This window comes from Microcebus murinus, chromosome 1, assembly GCF_040939455.1.
Source record: "Microcebus murinus isolate Inina chromosome 1, M.murinus_Inina_mat1.0, whole genome shotgun sequence".
Lineage (NCBI taxonomy): Eukaryota > Metazoa > Chordata > Mammalia > Primates > Cheirogaleidae > Microcebus > Microcebus murinus.
In genome coordinates, this window is record NC_134104.1 from 3,042,878 (window position 1) to 3,059,871 (window position 16,994).

Genomic DNA, 16,994 nt, shown 5'->3' on the forward strand with positions numbered 1-16,994 from the left:
GCTAGACTCAGTGACTCGCTCCAGAGAAGAGCAAGTTAGGGGATGAACGGCACTCCATGAACTCTACCATGAACAAGCCAGCAATGCCACGTGGACATCACACACAGGCTCCTTCCAAAACCCCATGCCCAGGCTGATCGTGAGAACAATGTCAGACACACTCAGATTGGAGGAACATCCTATAGGCTTTTCCAACCCACTCTTAGGGGTTGATGGTTCCTTTCTTAGGGAAGATGGTTAAGTATATGTTCAACTTCATAAAAAAACTTGGCAAGGTCTTAGGTGTCTTAGGTGTATAGGTATTTATCCAAGAAAAATAAAATATATGAAACCATGGTCACCCCCACAAACTCTTGTACTTTAATGCCCAGAGACAGCAGCCGGATTTATAAAAGCCCCCAAACTGGAATCAACCCGAACGTCCACCCACGAGCGAATGGAAAACTCACTGCGGTAATTTCAACAAAAACTGAACTACGATAAAAAGGACTGAACGACGTACACACACAACATGGGTGGATCTCAGAAACATTACGCCGAGTCAAAAAAGACCACACATACTACGTAATTTCTTTCCTATGAAACTCTCAGAGAGGCTAATCCGGTGGGGGGTGTCAGAAAGCAGGTCGGCCGTGGACAGAGAAGAACGGGGAGGCACCAGAGAACTTTCCAGGTGGTGTAAATGCCGTGTCTTGATTTTGGAGATGGTTACAAGGGTGTGGAAGGAAACGTCTCAAAACTCATCAAAATAAGGCACTTAAATGGGATCATTTGGTTGTGCACAAATCATACATAAATAAAAGTGATATAAAACCCACAAGGAAAGGAATCCTAACACAACACCACCACCGGCTGCACGGGCTGCAGATGGCCCCGGGCTGGCAGCCACGGGGGGAAGGGGGGGCGGCGTGGGGCCGGGAAGACAGAGTGGGGTGTCGCCTGGCACCTGCTAAGTCCTCAGGGACTGGGGGGGGTCCCAGAGGGCTGTCGTGGGCAGAACCTCTGCAGTGGTGTGTACAAGGTTTCAGGCTCGGTAACAGCATCGGGCTGTAGATCCAAACGCTTGACTAATACATATTCAATCACAGGGGCAGGCTCAATCACTCTTTTTTTTTTTTTCTTTTTAATTTAAATATCGACCGCAGCACCTTACCAGAGAGTTGCTTGATGGCCACGGGTCTCACTTTGTAGGGAGTGCTGCAAGAGAGAAGACGGCCGCGGTGAGATGCCGTGGACACTGCCGGCTGTCGGGGGAGCTAGGTCCCCACGCGAGTTAGAATGCAGCGGATTAGGCTTTTTTTTTTGGTTTGTTTTGAAATTAGTTTCTTCGGCTGCTCTGAGTTTCTTCCTTCAGATGAATTTTAAATACATCGTTTAAACGATAAGCTCCCCTATAACGTGCGTATCTGGGCAGCGAACCAATGTCGTCACTGGTGCTGCTGCCAGTCAAAGTGCAGCCCGCAGCCGGGCAGGGCAGAGCCCACGGAGCTGCCTGCGTCTCCCCGCCCTGCACCCCCGGATCAACAAGTCAGAAGGGCACCAGAGTCTCGGTGATGTCACCCCCAGTAACCCCAAGACCCCAGGTGGATGGGAGGGTGCTGGAGGGCAGGACTTGGCGGGCAGCGCAAGGGGAGCTAACCTCGAGAGACGGGTTGTTCTCCTGCCCAGCGGTGCAGCCGGGTCCCGAAACCTGGCAACAGGAGTGCCACAAGGACACGGGGAAAGGCTCACAGGCGCTGCTGGGGGTGGGGGGCTTGGGCTGCTGCCACCCCGGGGAGGGCAGCCCGGCAACCCCGTTACAATTCCAAAGAAATTCCCTCTGTCTCAGCCAATGGACTGGGAACAAAGGCAGCAAAATGAAATACAGGCTCGAGTCGTTCGCGTGTTCGTTCGTCTGCTCCTCCATCCTACCCGTGTTTCACCGCGTGCCCCCCCTGGCCAGGGGCTGGGGATGCAAGCGTGAGCAAGACCGAAACGCCCCTGCCCTCGTGGAGCTGACGTCCACGTCCCAGCTCAGGTTGGACCCCACCCCGCTGCGGGCGGGCACAGAGCGGGGGAGGGGTGTCCGGCAACTCCCCCCACGTAAGGGACGCCGGGGGAGACGCCCTGTGGACGTGACACGCGACAGGGGCAGCAAGAGCCCTCCATTGCCACCAGGCTCCTGGGCCTGCCCGTGCACGGGGACGGAGCCCTGCCCTTCTGCCCGGCAGCACCCGGAGGCGGCCTCTCCACGGGCGGCTGGGCCAGGACGGGAGCCGCCAGGTGAGCCACCGACCGAGGCCAGGCGGCTGCGGGACTGGACACCGAGCCTGTGTGAGCACTCGGTCTAAATCAAGTCGCATCTTCGTCATCCTCCTCAGCCATAGGACTGACATAAGCCATCCCTCTCTGGAAGGGATAAGCTGGCCTTGACTTTTCATCGTGTTCGTCTTCCTCTAAAAGTTCTTTCTTATGTTTTTTCCTTTAGACAGGGTGTTGCTCTATCTCAGGCTGGAGTACAGTGATGTCAACACAGCTCACTGCGGCTCTAACTCCTGGGCTCGGTGATCCTCCTGCCTCAGCCTCCTGAGTAGCTGGGACTACAGGCATGCACCACCATGCCCGGCTAATTTTTCTATTCTTTTGTAGACATGGGGTCTCTTTATGTTGCCCAGACTGGTTGTCCACGGCCAAAGAGAACGTGGGAGAAGACCACGGAAGGTGGGTTCTCATCGGCAGCACCACTGACACTTGGGCCAGGTGAGTCACTGGGGCCACTGGGGCCCTTGACATCCAGGGCCAGGTAAACTGCCGATGCCCCCGGCCAGGTGAACTACTGACACCCTGGGCCAGGTGAACCACTGGCACCCCGGGCCAGGTGAACTACTGACACCCTGGGCCAGTGAGTTTGTGGGGGCATCCCGTGGACTGAGCAGCACATTGGTCTCCACCCAGCAGATGCCAGCAGCACCCCTTCCCTTTGTTGTAACCAGAATTATCTCTGGACACTGTCCAGTGTCCCCTGAGGAATAAGACTGCCCCCGGCTGAGAACCACTGGCAGAGAGTAAAGCACCAAGCCAGACGTGATGACGTGTCACACCATGAATGGGTCTAGACGCTGCTCGCTCTGGGCAGCAGAGCAAGGAGCAGCGGACACGGCCGGATTTCCCCGACAGGGATTCCAGTCCGGGGGGCAGACAGCAGTGACAATAGCAAATGGGCAAACTAGGCCGTTGCAGACTGAGGTGTGCACCGAGGGAGGGAGCTGGGTGACGGGTGAAGGGCGGGTGGGGCTGGCACCTGAGGGACAGGTGGAGTGGAGGAAGCAGGACCCCCGGGGGGGGGTGAGGGCTGAGCCTGGTGGTGGAGCAGGGGGCGCATGGGACAAGCTGGAGAAGTCGGCAGGGCAGAGGTCACGAGGCCATCATGGAGAAGGCGCTGTCTGACCAAGGTGAACCCGGCAGCCGGGTGGGAGGGGCAGGCTGGACGCAGGGGTGGCAGAGGAAATGGAGGAGGGGACAGATGACAGTGGCGCAGGGGGGCGTGGGGACCGGATCCACGTCTCGGCACATGCTGCCCTCTGTCACCATCGGGTTTGCAGTGAGTTTATTCTCTTGTCCCACCGTACCTGTGTCTCCACCCGTAACACCTGCACCCACAGCCACCCTGTCCCTGCCCACGCCCGATGGCACGGCTGTGCCCACAGTGTCTCCACCTGTCTGTCTCTGTCCCAGACGGGCATTTATTTTATCTCACGAGACAGCATTTCAGACACATGGGCTCTCTGGGCTCCGAGGGCTTCTGTCTGGTGTGTCTGATGCTTCCCCTTGTTACCTGTGCACCTGGGGCCAAGGTGAGCTGCCCCCCTACCCTGACCCGTCTGACACCTCTGCAGATAGACCATTTTGATCGAGTTCAGGGAAAACAATGCAGCGTCTCTCAGTCAGAGACTCCTGGCTTGCACTGCCAGGCACGGGTCTGTGTGAAGTCCCCTCAGCCCAGGCCACTTTAGTCTGTGGGTGTCAGGGGTGACAGGCCACCCGGGGACTGGCCCTCTGAAGCGAGATGCAGCGGTGCCGTGGCTGGCACTGAGATTTACAAAGATCCTCGTGGAGTCTCTGGGGAGCCAATTAGCTCAGCGCCTTCGGGGGAGCTGAGAATCGGAGCGGGGGGGGGGGTGTGGGGTGGGAGATGGCCCCCAGCTGAGGACAGGAGGGGAGGCCGATGGGCACAGCTACCGGGGGAGGAGGCCTGGTTAGGGCCTCGAGGGGACGGGGAAGACAACTGACCTGGACGGTGCCAGCCACAGCCCACTAGGACCTTGCTGACCGGGACAGAGGAGTTCTGGGGGCAGGTGGAAGCAGAGAAGGTGCACCCTGGGTGCTCAGGTGTGCACACACCTTGGGTGGGGGGACACCCTGGGAGCCAAAGTGGGGGTCGCAGGCCACGCCATCAGTGGAGCCCAAATAGTGAGCAGCCAGGGGACACGTGAAGGTCTGCCCGGCACGTGCTTCTTGCTGCGGGTGCAGAGCGGGCGGTTGGGCAGAACACCCTGGTGACCGGATTAACAAAGGTCGCCAAGCATCTACTGAGTCCCTCAGGGGGTAACCAGCAGACGACAACAGAGAGGGTGCCCCTGAGTGCACCCCATGCCTGATGACCCACCTGCTCACTGCCTCACAAGAATGCAATTTACTTATTTTTGAGACACGGTCTCATTCTGTTGCCCGAGCTAGAGTGCCGTGGCGTCAGCCTGGTTCACAGCAACCTAAAACTCCTGGGCTCAAGCCAGCCTCCTGCCTCGGCCTCCCGAGTAGCTGGGACTACAGGCATGCACCACCAGGCGCGGCTAATTTTTTCTATATATTTTTAGTTGGTCAATTAATTTCTTTCTATTTTTAGTAGAGACGGGTCTCGCTCTTGCTCAGGCTGGTCTCAAACTCCTGACTTTGAGCGATCCACCCGCCTCGGCCTCCCAGAGTGCTAGGATTACAGGCGTGAGCCACCGCGCCTGGCCAAGAACGCAATTTAAACCCTGCCTCTCCCAACCGCGAACAGAAGTGGAGACGGCTGGGGACTCTCCGGGCCGGCTGGCACAGGGCAGGCCACCGACCGGAGGGCCCTGGGTGGTGTCCTCCCCTCCCTGTCCTGCATCACGCACACTCACAGGTGCATCTGCGGCCAGCCCCGCTGGACTTTCTGGGCCTGCCCCACTCCAGCCCGGGTCCCTGGCTTCTCCCGCCTTCTGTGCACGGCATCCTCCTGCACACGCACTTTAGGAACATGGGGACCGGCTCTAAATGGGTAAGTGCTAACTGTCCACAGGGGCCGTGGCCAGGGTGTCTCCCGCAGCCGTTCCTGAGGCTGAGACGGGGGTCCCGGGGCCTGGCGCTGCTGCTCTTCTTGCCCCCCTGCCTCAGTTTCCCCTTCTGTACGACACCTCCTCAGAGGGCTCCTGGTGTGAGCGTAGAGCCGTGCCTTCCGTGACTGCCGTCTTGGAGAGTGGCTAGCTCCCCCGTCAAGGAGGAGCCCAGCCAAGCCTCCCGCATGCTCCCTCCTCCCCCGCCCGAGTCTCTGCTTGGGTGGCAGACTTTCCTGCAGGAGGAAACTTAAAGGACATCACAGAAACCCTCTCACGTCACGCAGAGAGCAAGGCGCCGGCGCCGGCGGGCCCTTACCGTTCGGAATTGGCCGGCATGGTGGGGTCGATGGAGACCATGGCGTCGTCCGTGGTCAGCAGGGAGATGGTCGTGTTCCTGAAAAGCACACCCAGGTCTGTGCTCTCACCCGAAACGTGCTCTGGGTGCACACTTGAACCTGGGCCTCACCTGAGGCCCGAGCCCGAAAGAGCAGGAACGGGTCTCGGGGCCCCGCCGTCCCGCACGGGGTGGGCAGGGAGGTGGGAGGTCGGCCTCCGGCCCTGACAGCCCGTTTGCAAATGAAATTAAACGGCCATGTGTAATGCTAAGTGCTTGCAGGTTTTTAAATAATTTGAAACAGGAATTGGAGCAAGTCGAATTTACTGAGTTGGGAGATTAAAAAAAAAACTGTGGTAAAATAGGAACTAACATTTGTATCAGCAGATGATGAATCTGCAGTTTGCCTTTTTGCTTCCAGTTCCCTTGGGCACCCATCTAGACCGCACGCCTCTCCTACGAGCCGGCTGTACATGGTTAAGGCGCGTCTTCCTCCAGCCCCTCCTCTTTTGGGGGCTCCTACGAGCTGCGTTCTCCCACCAAGTTACTTAAGCTCTCCGATTCTCAGTTGTGAGTCTTAAAAATCCATGCAATGGAGGTGACACCTGAGTCCTGGGGTTGTTATAAAACACAACGTACATATATTTCTTAGCGCGGTGCTTAATGTACACACCCAAAGATGCCTCGAACTGTGGGCTACTTTTGCTGCCACAAACTATCTGCTGCAGTTTCATCTCCCGGGTCTCTCTTTTCTTGCCTGTCTATGAATGGCTTCTATTGCTCTCTCTCCCTCAGCCCTAACTTTAAAGTTAATTGCCACGCCAAAGCTACTGGACATGCTGAAGCTACTCCCGGTGCCAAAGCTACTCCCATGCCAAAGCTACTCGCCACGCCAAAGCTACTGGCCACGCCAAAGCTACTGGCCACGCCAAAGCCACTTGCCACGCCAAAGCTACTCGCCACTCCAAAGCTACTGGACATGCTGAAGCTACTCCCTGTGCCAAAGCTACTCCCATGCCAAAGCTACTGGCCACGCCAAAGCTACTGGCCACGCCAAAGCTACTCCCATGCCAAAGCTACTCCCACGCCAAAGCTACTCACCACGCCAAAGCTACTCACCATGCCAAAGCTACTGGCCATGCCAAAGCTACTCCCTGTGTTGAAGCTACTCACAATGGCAAAGCTACCCCATGCCAAAGCTACTCCCATGCCAAAGCTACTCCTGGTCACCCCCTATGATGGGAAAGTTAGAATGCTAATAATTAGAAAATTCACTTGTTTGAACAAACTGTTGATTTAGGAAAAATAACTCTTAGGGAATTCTGATGACTCTACAGGGCAGACTACCGGTCTTCTCAACTCACTCCTGACGTCGGTCTTTTGCCAAACGTAGACCTGGGACAAGCCCCGGGACACAGAAAAGGCACCTGCTGGATGATTTGGGCCTGAGGACCAACCCAAACCTAAACATCCTCCTCCCCAAACGCGAGAGAAGGAACGAGAGGAGAAACCCAGACTCGGAAGAGGGAAGCTCTGCTTGGTTCAGCCCAGCGGCTCCCCCGCGTGGACTCAGCCGACACCCGTGGCGGGCAGTGGGCGGTGAGACTTCCCGTGGGATTTTGTCCACTGACCCGACGGTGCCCGTGTGGAGCCGGTGAGCCCAGAGGGCCTCTGCCCTCCCCGCACCCTTCCCGGCTCGGCCCTCTCCGGGTGCGCCGAGGGGCGCGGGGCCGCGGCGGCGGGCGCTCACCTGGGCAGGCCCGTGGCGATGCAGAACAAGTCCATGATGTCGCTGGAGTTGCAGTACTTGCTGAAGATCACCTGCAAGACACAAGCGACAGCAGGTTTCCATGGAGACGGCAGGTTTCCATCCCACCTGCTTCCTCTCTCGCTCCCACCTGAACGTTTGCCTTAAAAAGCAAGACTATAACCCCGGGTGCGGGAATGTCACGCGCACGTCTTTCTGTCGGCTGATTTATACAGGTCGTGGAAAACTCTATTCTTCTGTTCAGCGCAAAGAGCTGTGAAAACCAAAGTAGCCCCCTCGCCCCGCGGGCACTCGCCGGTGGGTGGGTGACACTGCAGCGTTCGCCGCGGGCGAAGCGGGACTGACCGCCGGCGCTGACACCGTCGGCAGCAGCGTGGCAGTGAGTCCCCCGTGGTCTCATTATGTGAAAGGCAAAAAACAAATGCAAGTTCATTAACTTAAACAGAAAGACTGCCTTCTCGTCTTTGGGTCCTGAGGGCTTGAGGTTGAAGGACGCCATCAAAGAGGGGACATCAAAATGACCACAAGCCGGCCGCGGGCGGCGGGCGCCAGGGAGAGACACAACTGCTCTGACCACGGTGCGCGTGGCCCGCGGGCCGGCCGCGGCAAGGCCGCGCCCGGGGCACCTGCGTCTTTTGCTCTCCGCGTCCTGACTGCGTGCCTCGGCCCAAACCCCTCCAGGGCGGGGGTGTTGGCCCAGCGGGGACGGCCCCCCAGGCCACACCTCGCCCCCATTTCCATGGCAGTAGATGCTTCCCTCCGCAGCGCGGCTGCCCGCGGCCGACGGCTTCTCTGCTCGCCGGCGCGGTCCTGGCGGGAGAGCCGCAAGCCCGAGAAGACGGCTAGTTTTTGGTGCCCAGTGCATCGTTTTTTTGTTTTTTTATTTTTAGCTAAAGAGTAGTTTGCTTTTTTCTCCACTTGGAAACAGTGAAACACAGAAAGCAGATTTCTTCCCCCGTAGACTTAGCCTCTCCGTGACTAATGCCGTTTCCTGCGTGCGGCTGCACCGGCGGAGATAAGACAAAGGCGGCCGCTTTGTTCTCACCCTGCCGATCCCTCCCCCGGGAATCCGTGCCGGGTGTCAGCCGGCCGGCCGCGTGTGGTCCGTGTGGTCTGTCTGCACGGCCCCTGCGTCTGCAGCATGCGCTCCATCCTGAGGCTGCTGACACGGCTCGACCCTCGTCACGCTTGGACTGGTGCAGTAGTCTCTCGCCGGCCCCACTCGGGCCTTGCCCCGCTGCCCCGCACACCCCCACCCCGCGGGCAAGCCCCCCTCCCTGCTGTGCACGGGGGTTCTGGGGTCCTAGCCAGCGTCCTCTCCAAGCTCCCCCCGCCCCGGCATTCACTCCAGTCTCGCAGACACCCCCAAGCCCTGCCCGCTGCTCCGACCTCCCTCCGCTGGGGTGCCCTCCCCCTCCCGCCTCTAATTCCCGGCCTCAGTGCAGTGGCCACCCCCCCATCCCCTGCCAGGGGCATCTTGCCTTCGTCTAGCCGGGAGCCAGGCCCTGGCTCCCACCATGGCGCCGTCCTCAGCTCGAGCCACAGTCCACCCCACAGCCACTCTGGCTGTGCCCACGGCGGCAGGGGAGGGTCTGACCTTCCCGCTGCAAACCTGTGAGGCTCACCGGGCCTGGGGCGGGCTCGCAGGTGGGTGCAGAAGGCGGGGTGCCGGGGGAGGAAGGCAAGAACACTCTCCATGCGCCCGGGGACTTCGGAAAGCCGGCAGGGGCTGCAGAGGGCCCTGGGGCCCTGCTGAGGAGGCAGGTGCCCCTCAGAGTGCAAGTCCCGACAGAAAGCGCAGGTTTCTGGGCCCCAGCTCAGGGATTCTCATGCCGTGGGGCTGGGCTGGGCCCAGGAACCTGCGTTTTATCTTTAGTGGGCTCCACAGATTAGGAGCCGCCACTCCAAGATGCGTTTCTGGGGGTCTCTGGTCCTGCAAGAGGTGGAGGTCCTGCGGTCCCCACGCTCCATCTTGTGTGGCCGCGGCAGGGGGCCCCTCCATAAAGACACCCTCTCCCCTGCTTTTCCCCTTGTGCACGAAGCGCACCCCCGGCCTGCAGGGGTCCTGCCCAGCCCCCAGACTCCACGGGGTGATCTCAGGGTTCGGTCCTCTCCAGCAACGCCTGCCAAGACCAGCTCAAACCACGGCTTCTCGGGGCTGGCCCGGACGTGCCTGCCGGAGGCACCTCGAGAGGCCCAGGTGTCGACTGTGGAGTCTCAGCCCCTTCACACCGGGAAGGGACGCGACTTGTCGAGGGCGCCCAGCCCAGGGCTCCTCCGTGCAGGAGTGTGGGGCCAGGGCAGGGGCAGGGGGCCAGGGGCATCCTCAGCTGCTCTAACCTCCAGGACCCTGGGCAAGCCACTCAACCCCTTTGTACCTTCTGTGAAACGGGCCCAAGAGCGGGCAGCTGCCCTCTGCAGATGGTTGGCTTTACTCTGACCTGGCCTCAAGGCTGTGCCGTCGGGGACTTGGATGACGCAGCCTAGAGTCCCATAGGCAAGGGCTGCCCCAGGCACCTCCAATGCCGACCCCCAAGGAACAGGCCTGAGGACAAGTTCCGACGGCTTCGCTCAGACCATGCTCTGGGCCCGTCCAGGGGGCTGGCCTAGGGCTTCCAGAACCTTCCCTGGTTGAGAAACAGCTTCCTGAGGCTGCCAACCCAAGGCCCACCGGAAGGAGAGTGAGGTAACAGGAGACACTACGGGGCTTGCTTGTGGCATTGCTGGTGTTCTAGGGTTTGGCTTTCGAGCTCTGCAAGAAAGCCCTTTCTCTTTCTTCTCAAGCCACCGTAACCCTGAAAACCCGGCGGAGTCCTGGTAAACGGAAACGAGTCAGTAGTATCTGATCCTCACTGCCTGCTCTCCCACTCCTCAATCCAGACACCCCGACGGAGCCGTCACTCCCGGTGGCAGGACAGCTATTGCAAAGTCCCCATGAGGACCTGCCGTGCCTTCTCCAGGATATAATCCGGATGCCTTGTGCAGCCAAGGCCTCTCCTGGGAGCCGCGTGTGCTCCTCACCCCGTGTGACGGCGTGCCTTGAGCTGGGGGAGACGCTGCAGAGTCTGTGCTCACACAGTCCCGGGGGATGCAGGGAGGCCGGGAGGCTCCCAGGGCCCCAGCCTTGCAGAGGGGAGGGCCGGCCACACTCACCGGCAGGCTGGGGACCCTGAGAGGAGAGGAGTTTGCCGGACTTTGTGGGTACGGCAGGCAAACTCCGCAGGAGGGCTTTGTGCCTGGTTTCCTAGCCTCAGGGTAGCAAAGAATGAAGGCTTTAAAACTCTAACCGTGACATCTTCCAGCAGAGCAGACCCCAAAAGGCCCACGCGGCACATTGTCACTCCCGCCACTCCCGTGCAAATAATCAAGCCGAACCTGGTGGCGCCAGCCTTGTTCTGTGATGAAGAATCATCTTGCTTTGGGGTTATTTTTGGCAAAAGCTGGGGGGGCTGTAAGGAAATTTTGAGTAAGTAAAAGAGTTTCCGCTGCACGTCTCCAATGGAGACCAGCGTGAACCCCTTCCTGCGCCCTGCGCCCTGCGTGCATTTACGGTCCTTTGGTTTCTCCCTGGAGCTGGCTGCAACATCTTACCGGTCTCCTCATTCGACTAACGAGCTAAGTAAACATCTCTGACACAGGTTCACTTTGTATCTGACCGGGAGCCTCGGTTTTAGCCTGTGGTGTTGCTGTTCACCAGCCCTTAGCGGGGCTGAGGCAGAGGAGAGGCCGGGCACCGGGCAGCACGCGAGCCCCAAAGGCGGGGTGGCGGGCGGGGGCTTGGACAGCCTCGTTCCCCGTTGGCGTGCGGGAAACCAGCCCCGCTGTGGCTTGGGACCCTGAGAAGACCCTGTGCCTTTCTGTGCATGTGCTGAATAACTGTGCAGATCTCCTACCCTTTATCCAGAAACAACAGCGCAAAAAAATAAAAAAATAAAAAAGTCGATAAAATGAAATTTAAAAATGAGATGCGGAGGCAGCAGGATGAATGGAAAAACAAAGACTGCCTGTTGGGTCCAGCCCGGAGGCAGATCAGGACGGGAGTCCGTCAGGAGGCCGGCAAACCACCCCGAAGTCTTTCATGCGGTTTGACGGGCAGCGCCGTGATATTAACACGAGATAAGAGACACGAGCGAGGGCCGGAGGCTGCTCGGCCGGATATTGACGCTGCTTCACATGCCGCCGTGGGTGTCGGGGGCGGGGGACAGCTTCTCTGTCCGGGCGTCTGCGTCCCGCCCGCATAGGGGGATGTTGGTACTCAGGCACCAGGCACAAGCCACGGCTGTTCTAAGGTGTTCACACCAGAAACCGAGGCGCACGGAGGTGTGTGTAGCGCCCACGTGCCCAGCCAGCAGAACACGCACTGGGACTGCACCCCGGACTGCACACGCCTGGCCACAGCACGCACCGCCTCCTGGCATTCCCGCCATTTAATGTCCGTGTTCAAACCAGCCTCCACCACGCTACGGAAAGAGCATCGGATTCGGGAATCGGAAGTCCCGCGCTTAACCAGCTACCCCTTTTGTCTGCCGGCTCTTTCAACCCGGTGGGCAACGCCGCAGCCCCTGGAGCCTCAGTCTCCCCTTCCGTAAATGGGCTGGCAGCACTGTCAACCGCTTCCCTCGTCTGTGGATCTGGGTGGGCGGGTGCCGAGGGAACGCTGGCCACACGGTAGATGTCGCAGTCCGTTCTTCCCGCGCCAGTTCCGAGGTTTGGAGCGTGCGTTTGCGGATGTGCGCCCTTCGGCGTACTGCGCCAGAACCACACGTGCGCGGCCACACGGAAACTCTAAGTTTGAGGGAAAGCCGGCTTTACTGCCCGTGCCCTGCCGTCGGTGGTGGGGAGAGGGCCGCCCGGGCCGGGCCTCCTTGGCCCCGCTCAGAGGCCGAGCCTGGCCCGGGCGAGGCGCTCTCGGGGGCGTGCAGGCTGCGCAGGGGCGGCGCCCGCACGGCGCGGGTGTGTTTGGGCTCCAGATACGAAAGTGGCTCCGCGCTGTCTCTGCCCCGTTCTCCTGTCCACGGCAGCGGCCACTCAGCCCGAACGTGGCTGCGGAGGGAATGAACGACTCCCTCTCCTGACCAGCCAGGAGCCCAGGCAGGAGGGCGGGCGAGAGCAGAGCCGCGGTCGGCAGCCAGCAGGTGCAGCCGGGCCCTCTCGCCCCAGGCCCCCGCCCAGGCCCCCCCTGCCACCCCGCCCCCCAGGGGACGGCCCCCCAGGGGACGGCGGACCCCAGCCTGTCCCCCTATTTCCACGGGAGCCACTTCCTTGCAGCCGTGCGGAAGTTTCTTGCCGGGTTGTCGGATGCCAGTTTGGACTGGCACGGAGTCAGGGACCGCCAGCGACTGTGGGTTTCCTGCGCAAACATCTGTGGTGCTGTGTTACGAAATGCTCCAAATGCTGGACAAGTAGGATAACCGGATGGCAATTAAGGTTTGGGCTGAGGTTGGCGGGCGGGGGAGGGAAAGCCCCGCACGGTCACAAAAGAGCAGTGTTGTCAGGGACCCGAGGGGCCGGGGGGGGGGCATTGCTGGAGGTGCCTCCCCCACCCCCCCGGCCGGCTGCCGTCTTTCCCACCAGGGAGATGGTCTCGCCGAGCTGGTAAACCAGGATGGCGTGAGTTCCTTCCCAGTCACTGTAGATACCTGTGCCACCTCTCCAAATCATTTAAAGAATATCCGTGTCGGGCAAGTTGTGCTTTGGGGCTGGCTGTTGTAAAACATGCAATTATGCTCGTTGTCTTGCTGTTACTGCTTACACCGACCGTGAGACTTCTTTATTCAGCTGCCGTAGCAACGGTGCTCACAGAGCCTCTCTGAACTTGGAGGCACCAATCTGGAGCAAGATTTTCCCTCATTATAATTCTCCCAGTGTCTCTTTCCCAGCCCTCCATCCACCCCCCACCCCCGTGATTTTAAGGGGCCACGGCTGAAGATGGCAGCCACGGCCCGGAGACAGAGGGACGCTGAGCTCCTACGGGCAGGGACAGGGAGGCAGCCTCTCCTTCCCCCCCCCCCCCCCGCCCTTCCCGAGGAGAGCGACTGGGCTCAGCTCCTGCACCGGCGGGGCCGGGGGGCGAGAGCTGCGCCGTTGGCCGTGCCCCCCTTGCCGTGGTTGCGCCGGCCGCGCCGTGCAGCCTCTGCACGTCCTGCCTGTCAGCATCAACCCTGCGTCACAGCTGTGCTGACTCTGTACCTCCATGATGCTGTTTGCCGCGCTGGCCTCCGCGCTGCCGAAGGTGACACGGGGGCCGTCCGGCCGGCCGTGAAGGGAAAGCGGCAGGTAGGTGGCCCCGCACGGGAACCGGCCCCGGTGCCCTTCAGTGGGCGAACGCTGCAGGAACTGTCCTCGTCCACGCCGAGGGACACTGATCAGCAGGAAGGAACAGACCATTGCCACACGCCTGCCGCAGCCTGGGTGGACCTCAAGGGAATGACGCCAGTGAGCGAGGGCCGGTCTCCAAAGGTCACCGCCCTTGTCATTCCATTTGTGTGACGGTCTCGAAATGACAGACTTATAGGCACGGAGAACAGATTAACCTTCGCCGGGAATTAGGGACAGGGTGGCGGGCGTGGGTGCGGGCTGGGGGTGCAGCAAGGTGGGGGTGTGGTTATAAAGCGATCCTGTCCTCCGGCGGTGGAACGTTCTAGACCGAGACTGTGGTGGCAGGTGTAAGAACTTACGCAGGTGTGCGCATCGTGCAGAACCGAATGCACACGCTCAGGTGAGTTCCAGGGAGACGGGGGAGCCTGAGTGGAGTGGGGGGTGTCTCCCTGTCCACACCCTGGCTGTGACACTGCGGGCCACTGTGCGGAGGGTGCACAGGTCTCTCTGACTCTTCCTTGCGTCTACTATTACCTCCAGGAGGCCGTCTGACACCCAGCGACGGCACCAACACTCAGGTGCCGGAGGGTGCCCGCCCAGGAATGGGAGTCCACACGGCCCAGAGGAGAGCCGTGTGGCCAAGCGTGTCCCCCCAGGCCCAGAATCCACTTCTAGGGTGGCTCTTCGGGAAACGATAATGACAAACGTCATACGAAGAGCATGGATAGGGACACCTCCCACGAGTCCCCTTGTTGAATCCTCACAGCCGAGGGCCACCGCCTGGGTCTGTCCCCGAACCCGTGCCCCGGGCTGCCTCGCTGCAGGCACAGACGCAGCCGGGACGTTCCGTGTGTGTCATCTATTGCAGAGAAGTGGAACGAAGCCGAACGTCTCATACACAACAAAATGATGACACGTGAGTAAGTCTCCACGAAGGACATCACAGAGGCAGTGAAATCACGTTTTGAAGACTATTTAATGCTGCGCCGGAAACCGCCACTTATGCAATGCCGAGTGGAAACCAGCCAGATACAAAGTGGTGTAAGGAAAGCTGCACACGCATGCACACGCATGCACACACATGTACACACATGCACACATATGGACGCTCGCATGAACAAACGCCCGCAAGAGAGGCCCTGAAGTGTTAAAAGCAGTCTTCTCTGGGTAGTAGGGGAAGGAACGATTTTCTCCCTTCCTGATACTGTTGTGCATTTCTCAGATTTCCCACAGTGCATATGCGGGGTTTTTATCGCCAAGGAAAAAGTTGTCCGGCTCTGGAAGCCGAGGCGGAGACCGATAACAGCGCCAGCGCGTGAGCACGCCACGCCACATAAATCCCCACGGGAGAAACGGTCTTTGCCACTGTATTTGGGAGGAGCACTCTTGGCATGAAGCCAAGTAGAAGAGAAAACCAAATGGCGGTTAAGCAGAGGACAGAGCTCAGAATTTAAATAGCACAGAGCTGGGAGCCATGGGGATGGGTGCGTGGTTGGGGGGGACCAAGAGACAATCTGAGATGTGGGGGTCACAGAGGGTCACAGAAGGAACAAGAACGTGGCAGAGAACCAGGCCAGGTCCTGCTGGGAAGGGGGCGGGGGTGGGCTCCGCGGCTCTGCGGGGCCACAGGTGCCCTAGTCTGACAAAGGCCAGGAGCTTGAGGGGTCTTGCGCCTAGTGACCCCAAGGCACGCAGACAGAGGGAGAGGAGAGAGGAGCAGCCCCCACCCCACTTTTCGTTCCTGACAGTCGTGCTGAATCCCACAGCCAGGCCTCACCCCCAGGGGCCAGGACTTGGCAGGGAGTTAACCACTTCGGGACGGCGCGCCCGGCCGCGAAGCCTCGCCCACAGCCAGCACTCACAGTCCGCACGGCGGTCTGTGCTGTGCATTGACGGCCAGTTGTTTTGCTCTCGTGTGATGAGGAAAGCTTTAAAGCACTGAAAGCTTGTTTTACTTTACAGGCAGCTTTACTTGCAACGTAAATCAGAATAGATAACATTTACATGCATGTTTTCATTACGTTATGTTTAAATGCTCACAATTTTATTTTGATAAATGAAAAATTAGGAAAGTCACATCACGGCTGTCGGCTAAAGTCGACGCTGGGCTGTGCACGTTCATCTGTGGCTGTCGACTGTAGCCGACGCTGGTACCGAAGTGGCTAAGGAATTTCGAAAGCTCCATCGCCTCCTATCGCCCTCGGATCCACGCACCCCCCAGACTGTGTGGAGTGAGGTTTTCGGTGACCAGGAAGGGTCTGCAGCCTGGGGTTCCTGGGAGCTGTGGTGAGCCAGGGCAGGGGCTCCCCTGGGTCCAGACCGGCAGGGGCAGGGGCGAGACCTGCTCCTTGCCCACCTGCGCAGCCCTGCAGGGAGGGTTTGGGGGAGCGGGTATCGGCAGCATGGATTCTGATTTCATTTCTTCATTTCTATTCTAACTCTTCTAGAAGCTAATTACGAAGCAGCACTCAGTGTGTAGCACCCCAAACACCAGCACATCCGAGGGCAGGGCCATCATCGCTGGGGTCAGTCCACTCGGTGTCCACTGAGCTGCTGAGATCCACGTGTCCTGCAGATGCCCCGAGGGCCAGCGGGTGGTGGGGCTGCTCTGCCCAGGGGGCTGGGCCTGTCCCCATCTGCAGAACGGTGCAGGCAGCCCCTTCCCGTGCAGCACGGTGGGGTCTCTCCGTTTGGGCACCAGCAGGACAAACTGAAGCCAAGTGACTCGGAGGCTATTATGAGCCTGCAGCGGTCACCCTGAACCCCGTCCCAAACGATGGGGCACTCACACCAGAGCCTTCTTTGTTCTCGTTAACTCTCTATTGGGTGCTGCAAATGGGAATTTATAAAATGAATGGATATGAATAAGCTTGTTGCTTAACTGCTTATATAGGCTTTATATATTAGGTACTTACAATTTTTTTTTTTTTTTTGAGACAGAGTCTCACTTTGTTGTCCAGGCTAGAGTGAGTGCCGTGGTGTCAGCCTAGCTCACAGCAACCTCAAACTCCTGGGCTCAGGCGATCCTCCTGCCTCAGCCTCCCGAGTAGCTGGGACTACAGGCATGTGCCACCATGCCCGGCTAATTTTTTCTATATATATTAGTTGGCCAATTAATTTCTTTCTATTTAGAGTAGAGACGGGGTCTCACTCTTGCTCAGGCTGGTTTCAAACTCCTGACCTCGAGCAATCCGCCCCCCTCGGCCTCCCAGAGTGCTAGCATTACAGGCGT

General features: G+C 59.4%; 1 protein-coding gene across 1 annotated transcript in view; it reads right to left on the reverse strand.

Annotated features, from left to right (window-relative positions):
- Nucleotides 1–16,994, reverse strand: part of PDE9A (phosphodiesterase 9A) — a 94,102-nt gene that overhangs the window by 60,399 nt on the left and 16,709 nt on the right. Inside the window, exons 2-4 of the mRNA XM_075999951.1 lie at nt 7,427–7,497; nt 5,659–5,736; nt 1,154–1,197 (exon numbers count right to left, since the gene is read on the reverse strand). Of these exons, the coding sequence (XP_075856066.1) occupies nt 1,154–1,197; nt 5,659–5,736; nt 7,427–7,497 (193 nt within the window). The remainder of the gene's footprint in view (nt 1–1,153; nt 1,198–5,658; nt 5,737–7,426; nt 7,498–16,994) is intronic.